Source organism: Alnus glutinosa, chromosome 2 (assembly GCF_958979055.1).
Source record: "Alnus glutinosa chromosome 2, dhAlnGlut1.1, whole genome shotgun sequence".
In the NCBI taxonomy this organism is placed as follows: domain Eukaryota; kingdom Viridiplantae; phylum Streptophyta; class Magnoliopsida; order Fagales; family Betulaceae; genus Alnus; species Alnus glutinosa.
In genome coordinates this window covers 36,144,197-36,160,716 of record NC_084887.1, presented here as the reverse complement: position 1 = coordinate 36,160,716, position 16,520 = coordinate 36,144,197, and the positions used below count along the sequence as shown (strand labels likewise).

Genomic DNA, 16,520 nt, shown 5'->3' with positions numbered 1-16,520 from the left:
TGGCCAAAATATGCATCTCAAGAAAAAAAGATAATAGTCCATTTTTCCAAAAACTGACAATTGTAATTATATTCGTAAAACATTTATTTTTGCAATAACATATTTTTGGACGAACGGATAACGGTTCAACTACAAGACAAGAAAAAAAACCACCGGAGTGACGCCAGTAGTGTATCATTGAATCCAAGAGAGCTTCTGATACTTAAGTCAGTAGTGTATCATTGAATCCAAAAGCTTCTTTTGAGGTGGTCTTTAGTAGAAATTGTCAGATTGTTGGTTACGCGATGCACTCTTAGACTTTTATGGGCTTTTCTATGGAATGAACCTTTTTGTGGGGTAGCCCTTTTATTAATTGGCCCTAGGCTTATTTATGGTATCATCAATTTTAGAGTAATCTTGATCCTAAACCCCATATCTTATGTTACGGAAGCGGAAGCGGAGAGAGAAAGGAAACCTATGAATTTTGACATGATTCGACTTTAGATGCCTACGTATACCACTAAGAGGTGTCATGTGGGGCTACATAGTGATTTATTGACTTGACATTGTATTTGTGTTAAAGATGACTTTGGTTATAGGGAAAATAGGTAGGCAAATAAGCTGAGAAAGGAAATCAAATCCTACCAATAGATATGGTAAATACTTAATAAGAAACCAAATACACATATAGTAAATATCCTATATTCTAACAGGTTCAAAGGCTTTGTTGTTTGGCCCGTGAGATTGCCGCGAGATAATGTAACTCCATATGAAGGATGAACCAAAAGCGCCTTCAAGTTTATTATCAAGGGTTTATACCGGATTTGGATCCTAGCAATTTGTTGCCCGAGACTTGTTTGGACAAGTGAGCCTTATAGAGACTCTATCAAATTTGCTGCTCAAATTACTAGCAATCTAGACAACAAAATTGTTGGAGATCTCTATTCCAGAAAACTTACCGCAATTCTAGTCGCCACTTACATTTTGAGCTGAAGGGTGGCTTTTTCATATGACATTGCTTGATAGTTAAAACTTGAAAAGTTTAGTTGTCTTAACTAGTAATCTCCACGCTCCTTTTTCTTTTTTATTCTTTTCAGGTTAGCACTTTGAATAAAAATTTGCTTGTGTAGCATCTTTTCTATGACACTATGTTCTTCAGAAATAAACGAACATGTTAAGCATACCTCTTAATGACCAGAGAAAAGGTGTCACCTAAATAGCAGTTATCCTACTTGCTAGTTCAGAAACTTGGTTGGTCCTCATTGAGGAATGAAAAATGTGAAGCAAAATCAAAAGAGTTCCATCCCAGAATTCCATCAAGGCTGCTTAACTCAAAGATGCTATCAGATTCCCAGAAAGAGTTGACATAACCCTGGCTGATTACTGATTCTTGTGAGTCTGAGGCCTCATCCAACTTCTGGCTGCCTATACTTACCTGATCTTCAATGGCTTTGCTGGTGTCCGACACTATCACTGCCCCAGAAACACCAAGATGACTGTTTTGCTTCTGAAGGCCCAGCTTTTTGCTTAGATGAGTGTTCCAGTAATTTTTGACTTGATTGTCAGTTCTTCCAGGCACCCGTTTAGCAATCAAAGACCACCTAAAACACAAGAATTAACATTAGCTAGCTTTACAAAGAAACAATAGGATATAGCCAAAGGTTTTGGGGAAGCAGCAGGTTCAGAAGTTCTTAGCACTATTACTGCAACAATAGTAAATCTGTTCACCCATCTAGCTAATATGAACTCTCCTTGCAATTTACTGCAAAAAATAGTTCACCACTTATCTCAAAAGCGTAAGCTAATTGAAAATGATTGATTATATTATTTAATTAATATTCTAATACTAGGAGAATGACGGATATAATGTTAGAAGTCACAACCTTTGTTCTGATGTCATGTTAAATCATCACTTGAACCAAAACCTTTATAAAAAGTTTTCATATGGTCCATCCATAACTCCACATTCAGAAGGACAAAACTATCATGGTTGCTTTTTGAATGATTCCTCGGATCTCAAGTTTCATGGAAGCGAGTCTGCAAAAATAGACTATTTTTTTTTGGGTGGCGGGCTTCTTGTAAATACTAATCATTCTAGTAAACCTTTTGATCATGTTCATCTTTATAGAGACTTCAAGAGATTATGGAGTGTAATTACCTGTTTCCAAGGAGATTATGGAGTCTAATTATGAGGTCTTCTTCTTGTTCCGTAAAATCGCCTAGCTTCACATTGGGGCTCAGGTAGTTCATCCACCTTAACCTGCAACTCTTCCCACATCTCTTCAAGCCTGGATCACATTAGAAACGCAGATATTAGAATTCATCTTCTCTATTAAAAAGCAAGTGAAAAGAAGGTTTTACCCACAAAAAGAAAAAAGAAAAAAAGGCAATTGAAAAGAAGTAAATCAACACTTGTACCTGTCTTCTTAGCAACATGATTCCACTGCCCTTCTCCATGCTGCTTAACGCACTCCATAAGCATCCTGTCTTCTTCCTTTGTCCATAAACCTTTCTTATATTGGTTCCCACCTTCCATTGTCTTTGTCATTGTAGATTCTTCTTGCTGCTTGAAATGGGGGAAAGGGAGCGAATTTTGGATGATTTTTTCTTAACTAGTTTATGCAGTTTTGAAAAGTGTAACCTTTAAATGAAGTTGATGATGAGATAATGATGGAGACCTTTCAGGATATCTGACTGACTGCCTCTGCTCTGGACTGAAATGGCCAAACAGAAGATGCTGCCTTTGGATAATTTACAGCGCAGAGTTGGTCCACATCTTGACACAACATTTAATAGATTCGGTTTACATCCTTTGTAACATTGGCAATAGCAAAGGGCCAAGGCTACTTGATTAGTTCCTCCTCTACCATCATCTCCTTCAATTCTACTTCATTTCAGATTTGCCTTACAGTGACTGCAAAATTAGTGTTAGCAGCAACAATTAATTTACTTCTCACCCCTGGATTTAGTTTTCCATTATAACAGATTTATACTGTTCCTGATGTGCTATGAAGTTATCTTCTGTCGAGGCAGGCTTTCTCCCAAACTACTTATAACCATGATTTTTAAGGGCACCTTAATTTGACTATTTCATTATAAGAAATCGGATGCAATTAATTGCTCGTATTACATGAATGTAAGAAGGCAAATGAACCTTACACTTATTTGTGTTGTGTCCGAACAGGTGGTGTGAGACCCACCTATTCTCTCGCATTAACTGCAAAAATTGCATAACATCGAGCAACACAAATAAGTGTAAGACTCACCTATTCTCTCACAATTATACATTAATTGTCGGAATTGGATGGAACCAATCAAAAGTCCACCTGCCTCTCACTACTTTGGGCAAATGCACCATTTGGGAAAGCCAACTAGTTCAATCCTACATGTACTCTAGAGTAGGATGTGACTAGAGCCAATTGCATGTATTGTACCCAATGTACTCAGCAGTTGGACCAATAAAGAGGGTTGGACCAATAAAGAGGATCATCAATCATCGCACCATCCCCTTTGTAAGAGCATTTATTGGCGCCACATGAGTGGACACAACAAATTATTGTTCAATAAGTACTCTGTCCTCTCGTCCTAGTGCCTATGAGTTACCGCACATTCGATTTATTCTCGGAGCTGTAATTCTGGTCCAAAATTGTCCTTTCACTATTTCTTTCTTATTCTCGGAGCTGTAATTCTGGACCAATATTGTCCTTTCACTATTTCTTTTCAGATGTCAGTCAACAGATTTTCTTTTCAGATGTCAGTCAACATTTTTGGAATGCATGTAACTATGCATAAGTTCCTCCCCCCTTGATTTTTAACCGGAGAAAAATCGGTCCTTTGTACACAAATATATTTGTATAATTTCACTTTCCAAGTCCTCTCAATTAGAGAGGATCGAGGATTCTGGTCCTGAGACTATGGAAGTCAGCAAAAATTAACTAGAGAGAAGCTGATCATTTATACACAAAAATATTTGTATAATTTCACATTTTTCAGTTCCTCTCGACTGGAAAGGATCAAGAATCCTGGTCCTGAAACTATGGTAGTCAACAATTATGGAGCTAAGAGCAGAAAAATATAAATATTTGCTTTAACCATATTCCAAAGGATCCAGACTTTCCACATTCATTCACAACAAACAATCCAAATTTTAACCACATAAATCTTTTATAAAGTAAAGCAAGATAAATATAAGAATGGTCTGACCACCCTTAAGGTACGACTGGCTACCGGCTACCATTTTACTATTTGAAAGAGTGATCAATCACCCCAAAAAACTGGTTGGGTAAGCTGATCTCTCAACATACGAAGAAAACAGATCCTCTCCAGTTCAGTTCCAGTTAGTTATAAGTGTAGGTGTACTTTTGTCTTTTCACATTTTTTAGGACAAGAGTACCCCTACACTACAACTAACTAGATGCTCTCCAATTTAAATCCTAATACACGTTTGAGGGGGGGATGGAGCACCCACCCTGAATTGCATGGTACATGCTCTTTCTTGATCAACACCAACAGCATTAAACCATATTTCCACGTGTATGGACCTCATTCTTACACATTGTTTTCCATTCATGCATGAATGGCGGAACTTAATGCCGTGGAAAATGTGAGGATGGAAATTTTGCAGAAAATCTTCAAGCACTTCTTTCTTTTGGAATAAATGGTTCTTCATTTGAGACGATTTCAAATTTTGCAGACTACGAGGGCCAAAGTTACTGTCATACTGAAGCCAATAACCACCATAATGATGATTGCCGAAGCCTAATTACCCGGACGGTGTTCCTTCTTTCTTCACTTTCAATTGGTACCACTAAAGGAGATTACTGTTACACATTTTCACCTCAAAAGATATATAAACCTTGTGTTATCAGAGGTAGTACAGCAATTGAAATACATATGTACAATAGGAGCCCTCAGCCCTTCGCATGAAACAATTCATATAAAAATTGAATAGATATATATATATGTACCTAAAATATACATGCCGGACCACTAGGTATATATCATGACTCATCAGGCTTCGGTTCAAGCTTTACAGCAATCTTCTCCTTGTGATCACCACGCAACACCTCCACAGTCACCTGAATGTCAAAATAATTAAACACAAACTTCGAAAAACTAATAGAATCAGCTTCACATGTATAGAAATTTTTAATTAACCATCTTATTACATCTTCAGGCAATGCTTTTGAAGTTACTCATACTAGTACGGCATAGCTCATCTGTTGCATGATAAGCACAGAACAGAAAACCAAACCCAAATTGAAATTTTTGTAAGATCCTCTATATATTCTCAGGCCACGCATTTGATTCACCACTTCTACATACTAAGTTTAACTATATTTAGTATGTAACAATAGGCTAACATACAAAATGATCATAAGATCTACAGTAAGACCGTGGACATTGATGTGATTAAGAACTGCAATGTCCAATATCCAAGCTTCCAGTAATGAATTTTCCTCCCACTATGGAATTTCCTCACACAGAAATTGTCTGAATGTTCAAATAAGTCTCCTTCCATGTTTTGTCATACTTCACCACTAAACATTAGCAAATTCTATGGCACATTGTCATCAGAGTAAAGGTTTCTATTTTGAAAAAACCAACTCTACCCCTCACACCCATCCCACACAGAGAGAGAGAGAGAGAATCGGAGGGAGGGAGGGAGAGAGAGAGAGAGCATAAGAATAAGAATATTGAAGAAACCAAAACAGCATACCGTATCATCCACTTTACATTGGTCAAGAATTCTGTACAAATCACTGCCATTGGTGACCTTTTTACCATTCACAGATGTTATGATGTCACCCAAAATGAGTCTACCATAGGCATCACGTTTAGTTGGTTGCAGGCCCTGCAGCATAGAGATTGATCAACTCTGATTAAATGAAAGCAGAAAACCTTCAACCTTAAGAAGCTTATGTCAGTAAAAGAAAGAATATCAAATCAAAACATTCCACCAACAAACCAGGAAACAAACTACAATAATATACAAAATATTACAACGGCAAAAAAAAATGGAGCATTCCACTTTGCTGACAGGAAATTCATTTCAAAGTAAGATAAAACTTAAGGATAGAATGCATGCATACCGCTTTACCAGCTGGACCATTAGCAGGAGCATCTAAGACAAGCACCCCACTTAACCCCAACTGCTCCACAGACTGATCAGGAGCAAACTTAATCCCTAAAATTGGTCTTGTGACCTTCCCAAATCTCACTATCTGGTCAACAATGCCACCTACCTGGATATGTAAGAATGATGATTAGTGACTTGGTCTACAGCATAAAAATAAGTTTTGTCTCAGTTAGATCTAGTGATGCTAATACCAAAGTTTTCCTATGAAGAATAAAAGATAGGGCCCACATAATAACTCACAGTGTCAACAGGGATCGAAAATCCAACACCAGAGGATGCACCAGACGGAGAATATATAGCTGTATTTATCCCGATAAGGTTTCCTGAACTATCTAATAGTGGCCCTCCACTATTACCAGGATTAATGGCAGCATCTGTCTGTATAACATCCTGAATGGGTCGGCCAGTAGCAGCAGAACTGATTTCTCTGCGAAGCCCACTGTAAAACATAAAGAACACATTAGTAAACACATTTGTTTATACATGTTAAGACATACTAATTTCTTGATAATTAAGATTAAAGGTCACATTTCTTGTTGGTCATGTTGGCTTATTCTTTATTTTTGGTATGTTACACACACACACACATCTGAAATTGTTGATATACATCTTTCTTTCTCTGTTATATTGTGAATAAATAGAAATTAAAATATTGGAAATATATGTTGTTCCAGAAAAACCAAAAAGCTTCACAATGTGGAACAGCAAAATCATCACAATCGATTCAACTAGCATTAAGGTAAATTTGATTACATCATACATGATTCATAAGCAAAAATTAGAAAATTTCAGAGAAAATTCAAATAGTACTTATAACATATAATAGCATTAAGATAATAAACCTCATCAAGCTTTGTACCTGATAACACCAGTTGTAAGAGTATGATCAAGTCCAAACTGCAAAAGTAAACAATAAAATGGAGGAGTAATTTATTTGAACCATAATAAACTGCAACTAGTGACATTCATGGTAAATTATGATCGAAGTCTTGATCAGGCACTCATTAGCAATTTGCAGAGTTGGAGACAACTATAGGTAACAAACTCTAATGAAATAGTAAAGCAACAAACCACCAACTATCTGGAAGCATCCTGTCCACTATTACGCTCTAATCCTTATAGACCCAAAAAGGATTTTCTAGGCACTTCTTTGGGCAGATTAATTTATGTGCTTAATAGCTAACTGAGCTGTCACACATATGGATTAAAAATAGATTAAAAAATTAACTCAATTGGTTTTTTAAAATAATTAAGAAATCAACTATACCCTTGCTCGCCAAAAGTGAATTGTTCTCTGTAATCCTAAATAGCAGTAGTATTGTTCAAATAACGGCAAACCAATAAACTTTTACGCAATAGTGCAATGAAAGTATATGTTCTGCTAGCAGAGTAATAAGTATTACTCACAGGGTTCCCAATAGCAAAAACTTTTTGACCAACAAGCAGGTCTGCGGAGACACCAACAGGCACAGGTCTGAGCTTGTCTTTGGGAGCATCGACACGCAATACTGCGACATCCTTATCTTGGTCAAACCCGACAACTTTTGCATCATAAGTTGTCTGGTCAGCAAGAGTAACCCTGCATGTAACTTGAACCAATTTAAATGGGAACAATAAGAAGCTTAAAAGTGTCAACCTAATTATGACATTTTAACTTCTTAAGAACAAAATCTACCATCATAGTCCAACAAATCTGACCACAAAGGAATCGTCATAGCAAACAGAGAATCTAAGCGAAGAACTAACTGCACAGAGTTAAAAGGTAAAGGTACTAATTTCAGATAAGTAAAACCGCAACACAAATAGCTCCATAATCTCCCAGAAATTTAAGGGCTGAAAATTTAACACAACAGTCTCTTCTTTTTAGAAATGCCACTTTATAAGCAGTGGGAATGAGTAAATAATCCATCCCATTGCCTGCAGCAACAGCCTTAACTGTCGAACATGTGTAATCAAATAAATCCCATCAAGTCAATGTATCCAGGGCTTCCAAACTTCCTCTATGTTAATTTATGAAAGGTACCCAACCACCCTATTTCCTCCACAGCTTTGCTCACATTGATGGCTCATCATAAAAGGCAACTCCGGATAACATAATGGATGCACACTCTAGGAAATAATTGGGAAGAAAAAAAAAAGACTAACCTACCCAAACTTGAAAGGATTCCAACCCACAAAAAAAAACACTCATTTTCTATATCCTTTATCATCTTTAGCCTACACCAACACCACAAGCAACATAAAAAGTTTCTTGCTTGAATTAAAACAAGTCAAAACGCTTTCTTCTCAATCCAAAGCAGAGAAACACTAAATGAATTGAGAGAAGCGGACGAACCTGAGATCAGAAGCGCCACGAATCACATGATAATTGGTGACAATGTGACCCTGTTTATCCCACACGAAGCCCGACCCAGAACCCTGCGGAACCTCCAACACGTCCAACGTAAACGCATCCTGCCTAAAAACCACACCACCACCACCACCGTCACAAACCCATCAAACAAAGAACACGAACAAAAACACATGCTTATGAGCAAGACATAATAGAACATACCTGACAGCTAGATTGGTGATGTAAACAACGGAGGGCGTATTTTCCTGGAAAAGACGAACCGTAGCGAGCTCATCGGACTGCAACTTCCTCGGCGTGGTGACCACGAAGGCCGAGGCCGAGTCCACATCGGCAACAAAGAGGGACAACGCCAAGGCCAGCGAAGCACAGAGAATGAGGATCGAGTCTAGAGCCGAGGAAAAGGGGTTTTTGGCGCATAGGGGGTTGTTACTGTTTTGGGTAAGAGAATTGTTGTTGTGGTGGTGGCGGTGGTGGTGATGGAGGAGGGAGAAGATAGGGGGGTAGGGGTGGGGAGTGGGAGAGAGGGATTTGGAGGAAAAGGCAATGAGCTTTCTGCTTGGGGAGCGAGAAAATGGGGAGGAAAAGGGGGGAGAAGAGTGGAAGTGTGTGGAAAGGACTGCAGAATACGCAGCCATCTCTGTTTTTTGGGGGGGACAGCTGCTGTGAGGGGATTGACTTATTTGAGCCTGTGTGTTCTCGTCACTGGCTTATTATTCGTATGCACCTTCTTACAATTCCAATTATAAAAAGGTAATTGTAGTGGCGACTTTCAGCGTTGTAGAGACGGGATAAAACGTAATTGTGCTGCCCAAAGGCACCGGAAAAATGTCTGACAAACGTTCCTTTTTTTTTTTTTCTTAGTCATTCTTATAAAAGAATATAAATGCTATTTTTTCATCTCCGGTCAATCTCTCATTTATTTCTATCCTTTTTTTTTTTAAGAGACATGCTATGCTTTCATTTCATTTTCTGTCCATCTCCGAATTTGTACCTTTTTCAAATTTATCATTAGATATATAGAAGTGATGCTAGAAATTTTATTTGTCTTTTTTTATCTCTCAAAAAATAATGTACCTTTTAAAATTATTATGTGATTTGTGATAAATTATTATTAAATTTTAATTAAATAGTGATTTTAAATGTCACATTATTTTTAGAGGGATACAATAGAAATTTTTAGAATTACTTGATCTGTGTGAGTCCTACAAATTCATTGGTGAATTTAAAAAAAGAGTCTTGCATGAAAAATGTTGGACAGATAGAGGAATAAGATCTCTCGTAAAAGAAGCGTGTGCCTAATCCATCTTACATAAGAAGAATGCTATATTATGCTAGCACAATTTTTTACAATTTTTTTATAACTTGCTGACAGATGTCAACATTTAATCACATTAGCTACTAAAAAATTGATAATACTCTCAAATCATACAGACACACTTGTCAACCCGATGAATCATGGAGAACCATATATTCATATAATCTTATGCTTACCACAATTCAGTTCACCATCATATCACATATTCACACACTAACCATTACAAAAAGAGTATATACAATCAAGAAGAGATCAACCAAAAGTAAAATTTGTTCAACCCAGTATCGTAGTGGTCCCTCAACCAAAGGTTAGCATTTTTCACAAGACTGATGAATCCAAGACAAAAAAAAAACATATATTCAAACTCATCAACCTAGAATGATTACCTCTTCAGTGATCCACTCCTAAAATTCCCGACGACCTAGAATTAGGGGGAAAGGGACCAACAGGAGAAATCACAAAATTTTCTCAAAAGGTCTCAATTCTCTTGGTAAGTCGTCAAAATTTCCAGCACTGACGTCTGATTGTAGCACAGGTCGCTTCCCAATTTTCCAAACAATACCCTCTGCTAGGTGCTCCTTGTTGGGTGTAAGCATTACAAAATTTGGATCAGCTCTTTGATAACTGCGAATCAGGTAAATGATACATTATACTTTTCCCACACAATAAACTAAAAAAACTCGAGGTAAAAACATGGACCGGTGACCACATGAGCTTCAGCCCAAGCAAACTTGGTAACATGTCAAAAGTCCATTAACTTTGGAGGTAAAAGTTATCGTTTCGTAATGTAGAATAACACCCATAAGACACTCAAGCTTGCAGGGCTAGAAGCCACGGACCTTGACCCACAAACGAATTACAAAACAATAATCTTTGGTTGAGCAAAGAAGTTAAAGCAAACAAACATATGAAACCTGGCTTCTCTAAGATTCTCAACGTGAATGCCAAATCCATAGCCTGTCTTTCCAAAAATACGATCTCTAGTAGCTGCAAAATAATGGAATTTACTGAATTAGTAATCAGAACCCATCAACAATTAGGGGTGACATCATGTACCCTTCACAAATAAATTTGATAATGATGACACATGTTTTAATTTCTACTATAGAAAGAAACTTTCAAGCCAATCCATAACACAATCAACCAACTATAGGAGCACCTGAAATGTTGAAAGTGAAAGAAGGTTTCCACCATGACTTGAATGCCAATGATATTGACGAGCTTAGTGGTCCCATCTTTCCCTGCAAAAATGAAGTTGATATTTTTCAAACCTGATAATGATCTGTAGTTACGAAACACAAGATGGCATCAGAACTGCTACCTTTAGCAAGAAGTTTTTATTGGCTTGCCAGGATGCAGCTACTTGAAAAGTGGACCCGGGGATATTGTTTGATGTATTGGCATCATCAACCCTTTAAAAAAAATCATAATAAAATCAGTTATCACCACACTGGTTATAATCAGTTCTATTACTTAGAATACCTTGTCTGTAACTCAAAGCCAAAGTCAATATAATTTGTAATTCCAACAACTTCATGTTCTTCAAGGGGGTTCTTGACCTGTTTAGTTGAAGCAGTTCAAACTTTTGTCAAAACAACATCTTTGATTACTAAAAGAAAGCAACTAATAAGTGCCACATCACATAACAGGAGTAAGAAAAAATGATACTCCCAGTTCTTTCTTGATGGAATGTTTAGGGGTACAATTTGGAATTAGGTTCCGTAATAAAAGACAAGCTTCCCACATTTAACTCACACAATGTAAGCACTTTCTCGAGATAATAGGCATCATGTTCCATATCAAACTGTGAGGGTTCAATTGGCTTTTAAATCCTTTTGTACCAACTAGTCACTATCCTGAATTCTACAAGAGAATATGATACAATTACCGTTTATCTCAGTAAGCTGAATGGATCGTGAATGTGCCCAGCTACCAACCATGCTTACTAGTTAGAGGTTACAATTGCAGCATTGTTGAGCATAAGTTTTATGACAACTAACCGACCATATTTATACTAAACGGCAACCATCATGCAGCTCAATAACACACAAACTAGTAAACCATCATTAGGGTTATACAAAATCAATGAGATTCCATAGTCTATATCATTAGTGGCAATGAGACATAGGTTAAAAAAAAAAAAAAAAAAAAAAAGAAAAGAAGAAGAAGAAGATATGAAAAGGAAAACAAAAAACCAGACACATACCCGTCTTTGGACAACCACGTGTTGATAGAATGAGGCAATGAACTGCAGGTTGTACCAGTATACAAAATTTCAGTGAAGAAGCACATAACTTTTTCTTTTTTTTTTTGATAAGTAATTGACCCCAATAAAGAAGTGCATGGAATTAAGTGCATCTATGCTTGATTTTATTTCCAATACATGACTTGTAAAGTGAAGAAGTCAAGCAATAGATGCACTTAATTCCATGAAGCTTGGGAGGCATCAAGGGAATTATATTGGATATGTACTTTGCAGGAGATTGATCCAAAACTAATTCCATTGTGGAATATATCAAAAGGGGATCCATTCATAAAACATATCTATATATATATATATCAAAAGGGGATCCATCTTTGGCACATTGACCCCAAGATAAAAATTGTACCGTTGTATTGATACATTCTTCCTCGAGTTCCTGTAACGCCGTATTATGCATGGACTGGGCCCAACAGTTGTAATATAAATTCCTCTCATGTGCACATTGAGTTGAGGTGGCAGATCAATAACCTCCCTCCACTCACATGTTGACTGGTGATCTTTAGCATTTTATATATCAAAATGAAATGGCAGCAGATCCATACCCTCCCTCCACTCACATGTTAACTGGCATCTTTTACCTTTTAGATGGCCACATGAATTAGACTGGTGCAGCAAAACATGATAAAAAGTTGTTCATACATCTACTTAGATTAGGTTGAACCCTGAATTATTTTTCCCATAAAGGACATTCAGGAATCATACACTAAACCTTTTACCAGAATGACACCCGATTTGTGTCCAAAGCCAGTTCTGCAGAAGACTATACAAACAGGTAAAGCTAAGAGTTACACAGCCAAAGGCTCACCTATGTATCTCGCGTGTGGACAGATTTGCTTTAAGCATATATAGATGGATGAATAATATTTTCTTGGTGTATTTGAACATCCCCCAGAGCAATATTGATTAAAAATTTGTCGAACTTAAATCCAACATAGATTCATTAAGCTATTAAACAGTAAAAACAAGAAATACAAAGAGGCTAATTCTATGTTGCTTTTTCATTTTTAAGTAAAATTTATCAAATGTGGGCATGAGGGGAACATAGAGACAAAAGCAACATAATTACTTTTCTCTTTTAAATGACATCTGACAGAGAACAATGCCAAGGAGTCCAGCAGGGAAACCTATAGCTATTTGCAAGTGTAAGAAGTTGTGAAGTACCCGTAGGATACATACTTTCACAAAGACAAATAATTTAGCTTCTTTCTTGGTTCACATTTCATGTAGAGGTTAAAGACAAGCTCACAGTGCTCAAACAATCTCAAGTATCGCATCTTCTTCTCAGCTATAGATTATTTTTTGGCAAGTATCTCAGTAATAGATTATGTGAACGCTTCGACTCTCTCATTTATAGCCAAGATATTGAACCTAGTTGCAATACTAATGAAGCAATTATTTAGTATAGAGAGAGAGAGAGATTTTGGAGCAAATTCAAAAATAATTTGAACTATCTGAGAAAAAACCTGAGAGCTTTTGGCAAGTTCAAGACCAAAATTGAAAGATGGGCTCAAGGGGCTGCCTGATCCTACTCCATAGCCAATTGCACAACTCCAATTCATTAAATTTTTATATTTTGCACCGTCTTTGTTTCCATCTAAAGAAAACACCATCAACAAGGTAAACAATAAAAATCAATTACAATCTTTCTCAAATTCCAATCACACATGATATTGTGCTCATCTTACAGATATGGAACATGGCATACTTGAAAGAATTCTGAAAAGTAATAATGAAATCAACAATATAATCATATCCAACCCATAGGTTAATGAAACATTTATGTAAAGCATTCCCATTGGTGAATGGTATTTCTTTCATGGCTTGTCCATAAAAAGCTTGAGTTTGACACTCCCAAGTGAACATATTAAAGAAAAATCTAGCACTAAATAAAAATAAATAATTACAACAGAAAACCTGTGAGAAGACAAAACGTCATTCTAGGCCAAAGAAAAAAATTCACGAACTTATCTAATGGTTTAAGGAATTGACATAAAAAGTTTAATGAACTGAACTTGGAATTTTGCAAAAGTGATTTAATTGAGTAAAGCTTACACTGTGGCTCAAATTGCACCCCAGCAGTTAGTTTTCCCATCTTGCTTATGAACCATGCACTTCTTGGGAATTCATCTTTCACTGCAAAGTATGATGAGTACATTCAGAAGTTTTCATCTCATATCCAATATATTTGGGTGGAGTGTGTGTAGATGAGATTTCCAAAGTTACAAACAAAAAGCTAAATGAGGCAAACATGGAAAACAAAAGAATTTTTATCTCGATTTTCAAATGCAGACTCACAAGGGTTGACCAGATATTTCTACTCTCTTTTTTTTCAATCTTAATTGGGAAGAGAGAGGGGGCAGGGGCAAACTGAATAATTTATTATCTTAATGATGTCCTTGCAATATATGTGAAGACATTTTGAGGCCTATTACCACTTTTGAAGGAGTCCCTTGTAAGGGGGGGAAAAACGGCCCTCCAAGTGGCCAGCTAGCCATGCCTTCTCCAATCCCTCCAATTCTCTTAGAACTAACAAATATAGTTTAAGCTTCAAAACAATTTATTAAAATTCTAATATCCTGTATCAAACAAATTGAAGTTATTGAACAAGAAATGGGGAAAAAGTTAAATACTAGAAATCCATAAGTATATAACTTTAAAGAATAACCCTCATAGGTCAACACAATTTTTTTTTTTTAAGTATGGCAGAATTATATTCTAAGGAACCACGCAAGGAGGAATTCATTGTCCTAAATTAGAGGTCACATACGGGAAAAAGGCATAAGTGTGGCTCCAAATGATAAATTTCCCGACCCGTATCTCAATCCCATAACACCATAATCTTCAGAAGACACTCTGCAGGAATATTTAGTTTTGTCAATAGAGTGCATCTGATATTTGTAAGTACCAACTAGCTGAGGATGCCCATATAAACGGTTTTACTGATATGAACCCACCTTTTCTTCAGTAGCAATGGAAAAATGCCAAATGCTCCAAATCCATATTTAGGGTAGTACGCACTTGACCTCATCTGTAAAATCCTGAAGTGACAGCATGGACAGTAGCATTTAAAGAATTACAGCTTGAATAGGGGAAAACTGGCCAGGGGGAAGGGATGGCCTTATTTAGAAAGTAAAATTATTTACTTAAGATAAATGTTCCTTACGGGTCAGAGTTCGATACGAAAAGGTCCACGAACGTATGAGGATCATCAATATCACTGTTCATATAAAGAAGCATTAAAGTATTGTTTAATAACACAATTAGCATACAATGTGTTGGGAACAAAGAAGACGCGATGAACAGTAAACTAATTCTACAATACCTTTGCCAGCGAAACAGAGCGTTTCCTACAATGTTCTCCTCGGGCTTATGATCAAGCGGACCTGAAACCTAATTAGATTAAGGGAAAGAAAATATTTTCTCCTTGATTTATTCCTCAAATTTAACAATTAGACACAAGGATGTAATATAAAACAACTGCAAAAGAATCAATCTCGTACAACAGCGACACAAATGTAGTCAAAGTCAAAATTTCCATGGATACTGTAGCAACCAAATCCACATGAGGGTCATCAATTGGCTTAAGCATAATTCTTGTGCTAAAATGCTTTGCTTCTTCAAAATAGTCCTCAAAAAGGCATTTCAAAGCAAGCTTCCCAAATAACAAGTTATATGACGACTCCAACATCCTGCATCACGGCACAAAAGCCTCATTTAAATTATTCCAACTTCCCAACAAGTTATAGGACTATAGGAGACGCAAAAACCGCCCCTTTAAGGAGATTCAAACCCCAATATTAGAAAATGCACCAACACCTTGTTCATACAAAGGGCTTTTTAACAGTTACTTCAAGTAAACCAAATGGTAACAAATTAACAATAAACCTGGAAAATTAAGACCTGATATTCCAAATTATTAAGCATGAATTGATTCATCACAGAATTTTATTTATTTAATTTTTGTTTTATGATGAATTTGATTCATCACAGATTGCTCAATAGCCAGAACTTCCTTGCAGGTGAATCATTCAAAGTCCAAATTCTCGAATTGAACGTCCACTACACTAGTGGTAATTAAATTTAAGCATAGAATGAAGTGCCTTAGACATTGTTATAAAAGGAACTCTAAACTGAAAACTTTTTATATGCAGAATTCAATTGGCCAGAAACAGATACAGACACATTTATATTGTATAATCAGGAATGAAAAAACGGAGGGAGATGAGGGAAACCTGGTACGGGCAGAGAGGGGAGGGAAATCGAAAAGAGGTGGGACGAGCACCATTGGCGGTGGAGGCTCCTTGTTCATCAAGTTCCCCATTTTTGTCTTGCTCTCTCTATCTCTCTCTCAAACTTATTATGTGTGAAAATGGCTAGGGTTTCCTAACCGACTTGAGAGTGGAAATGGAATTAGAGTGAGAGAGTGTGAAGAAGAAGATGAAGAAAGTTGCGGGAATCGAACGCTCAATTC

General features: G+C 36.7%; 3 protein-coding genes across 5 annotated transcripts; all 3 read right to left on the bottom strand.

Annotated features, from left to right (window-relative positions):
- Window positions 1–1,031: 1,031 nt before the first annotated feature.
- LOC133861497 (transcription factor WER-like) lies at window positions 1,032–2,666 on the bottom strand. Its single transcript, XM_062297283.1, has 3 exons — window positions 2,398–2,666; window positions 2,138–2,267; window positions 1,032–1,580 (listed from the first exon to the last, which is right to left on the bottom strand). Exons 1-3 carry the CDS (start codon window positions 2,525–2,527, stop codon window positions 1,220–1,222), a joined length of 621 nt encoding a protein of 206 aa, XP_062153267.1. The 5' UTR covers window positions 2,528–2,666; the 3' UTR covers window positions 1,032–1,219.
- A 1,407-nt stretch (window positions 2,667–4,073) lies between these two features.
- Window positions 4,074–9,158, bottom strand: LOC133859842 (protease Do-like 1, chloroplastic). Of its 3 annotated transcripts, none has more exons than XM_062295388.1 (9): window positions 8,673–9,158; window positions 8,454–8,576; window positions 7,526–7,697; window positions 6,978–7,015; window positions 6,359–6,557; window positions 6,072–6,224; window positions 5,699–5,833; window positions 4,947–5,057; window positions 4,074–4,816 (listed from the first exon to the last, which is right to left on the bottom strand). In XM_062295388.1, exons 1-8 carry the CDS (start codon window positions 9,104–9,106, stop codon window positions 4,980–4,982), a joined length of 1,332 nt encoding a protein of 443 aa, XP_062151372.1. In that variant the 5' UTR covers window positions 9,107–9,158; the 3' UTR covers window positions 4,074–4,816; window positions 4,947–4,979. The 3 variants fall into 3 exon arrangements, with proteins under 3 accessions (XP_062151372.1, XP_062151373.1, XP_062151371.1); XM_062295389.1 differs by having other exon boundaries at window positions 4,074–4,799; XM_062295387.1 differs by having other exon boundaries at window positions 4,074–5,057.
- Window positions 9,159–9,927: 769 nt separating this feature from the next.
- Window positions 9,928–16,520, bottom strand: LOC133859841 (uncharacterized). Its single transcript, XM_062295386.1, has 14 exons — window positions 16,282–16,520; window positions 15,594–15,738; window positions 15,372–15,439; window positions 15,213–15,266; window positions 15,004–15,087; window positions 14,817–14,902; window positions 14,102–14,182; window positions 13,513–13,643; window positions 11,993–12,034; window positions 11,269–11,345; window positions 11,108–11,198; window positions 10,946–11,027; window positions 10,701–10,773; window positions 9,928–10,410 (listed from the first exon to the last, which is right to left on the bottom strand). The coding sequence occupies exons 1-14, from the start codon at window positions 16,368–16,370 to the stop codon at window positions 10,242–10,244; spliced, it is 1,272 nt and encodes a 423-aa protein (XP_062151370.1). The 5' UTR covers window positions 16,371–16,520; the 3' UTR covers window positions 9,928–10,241.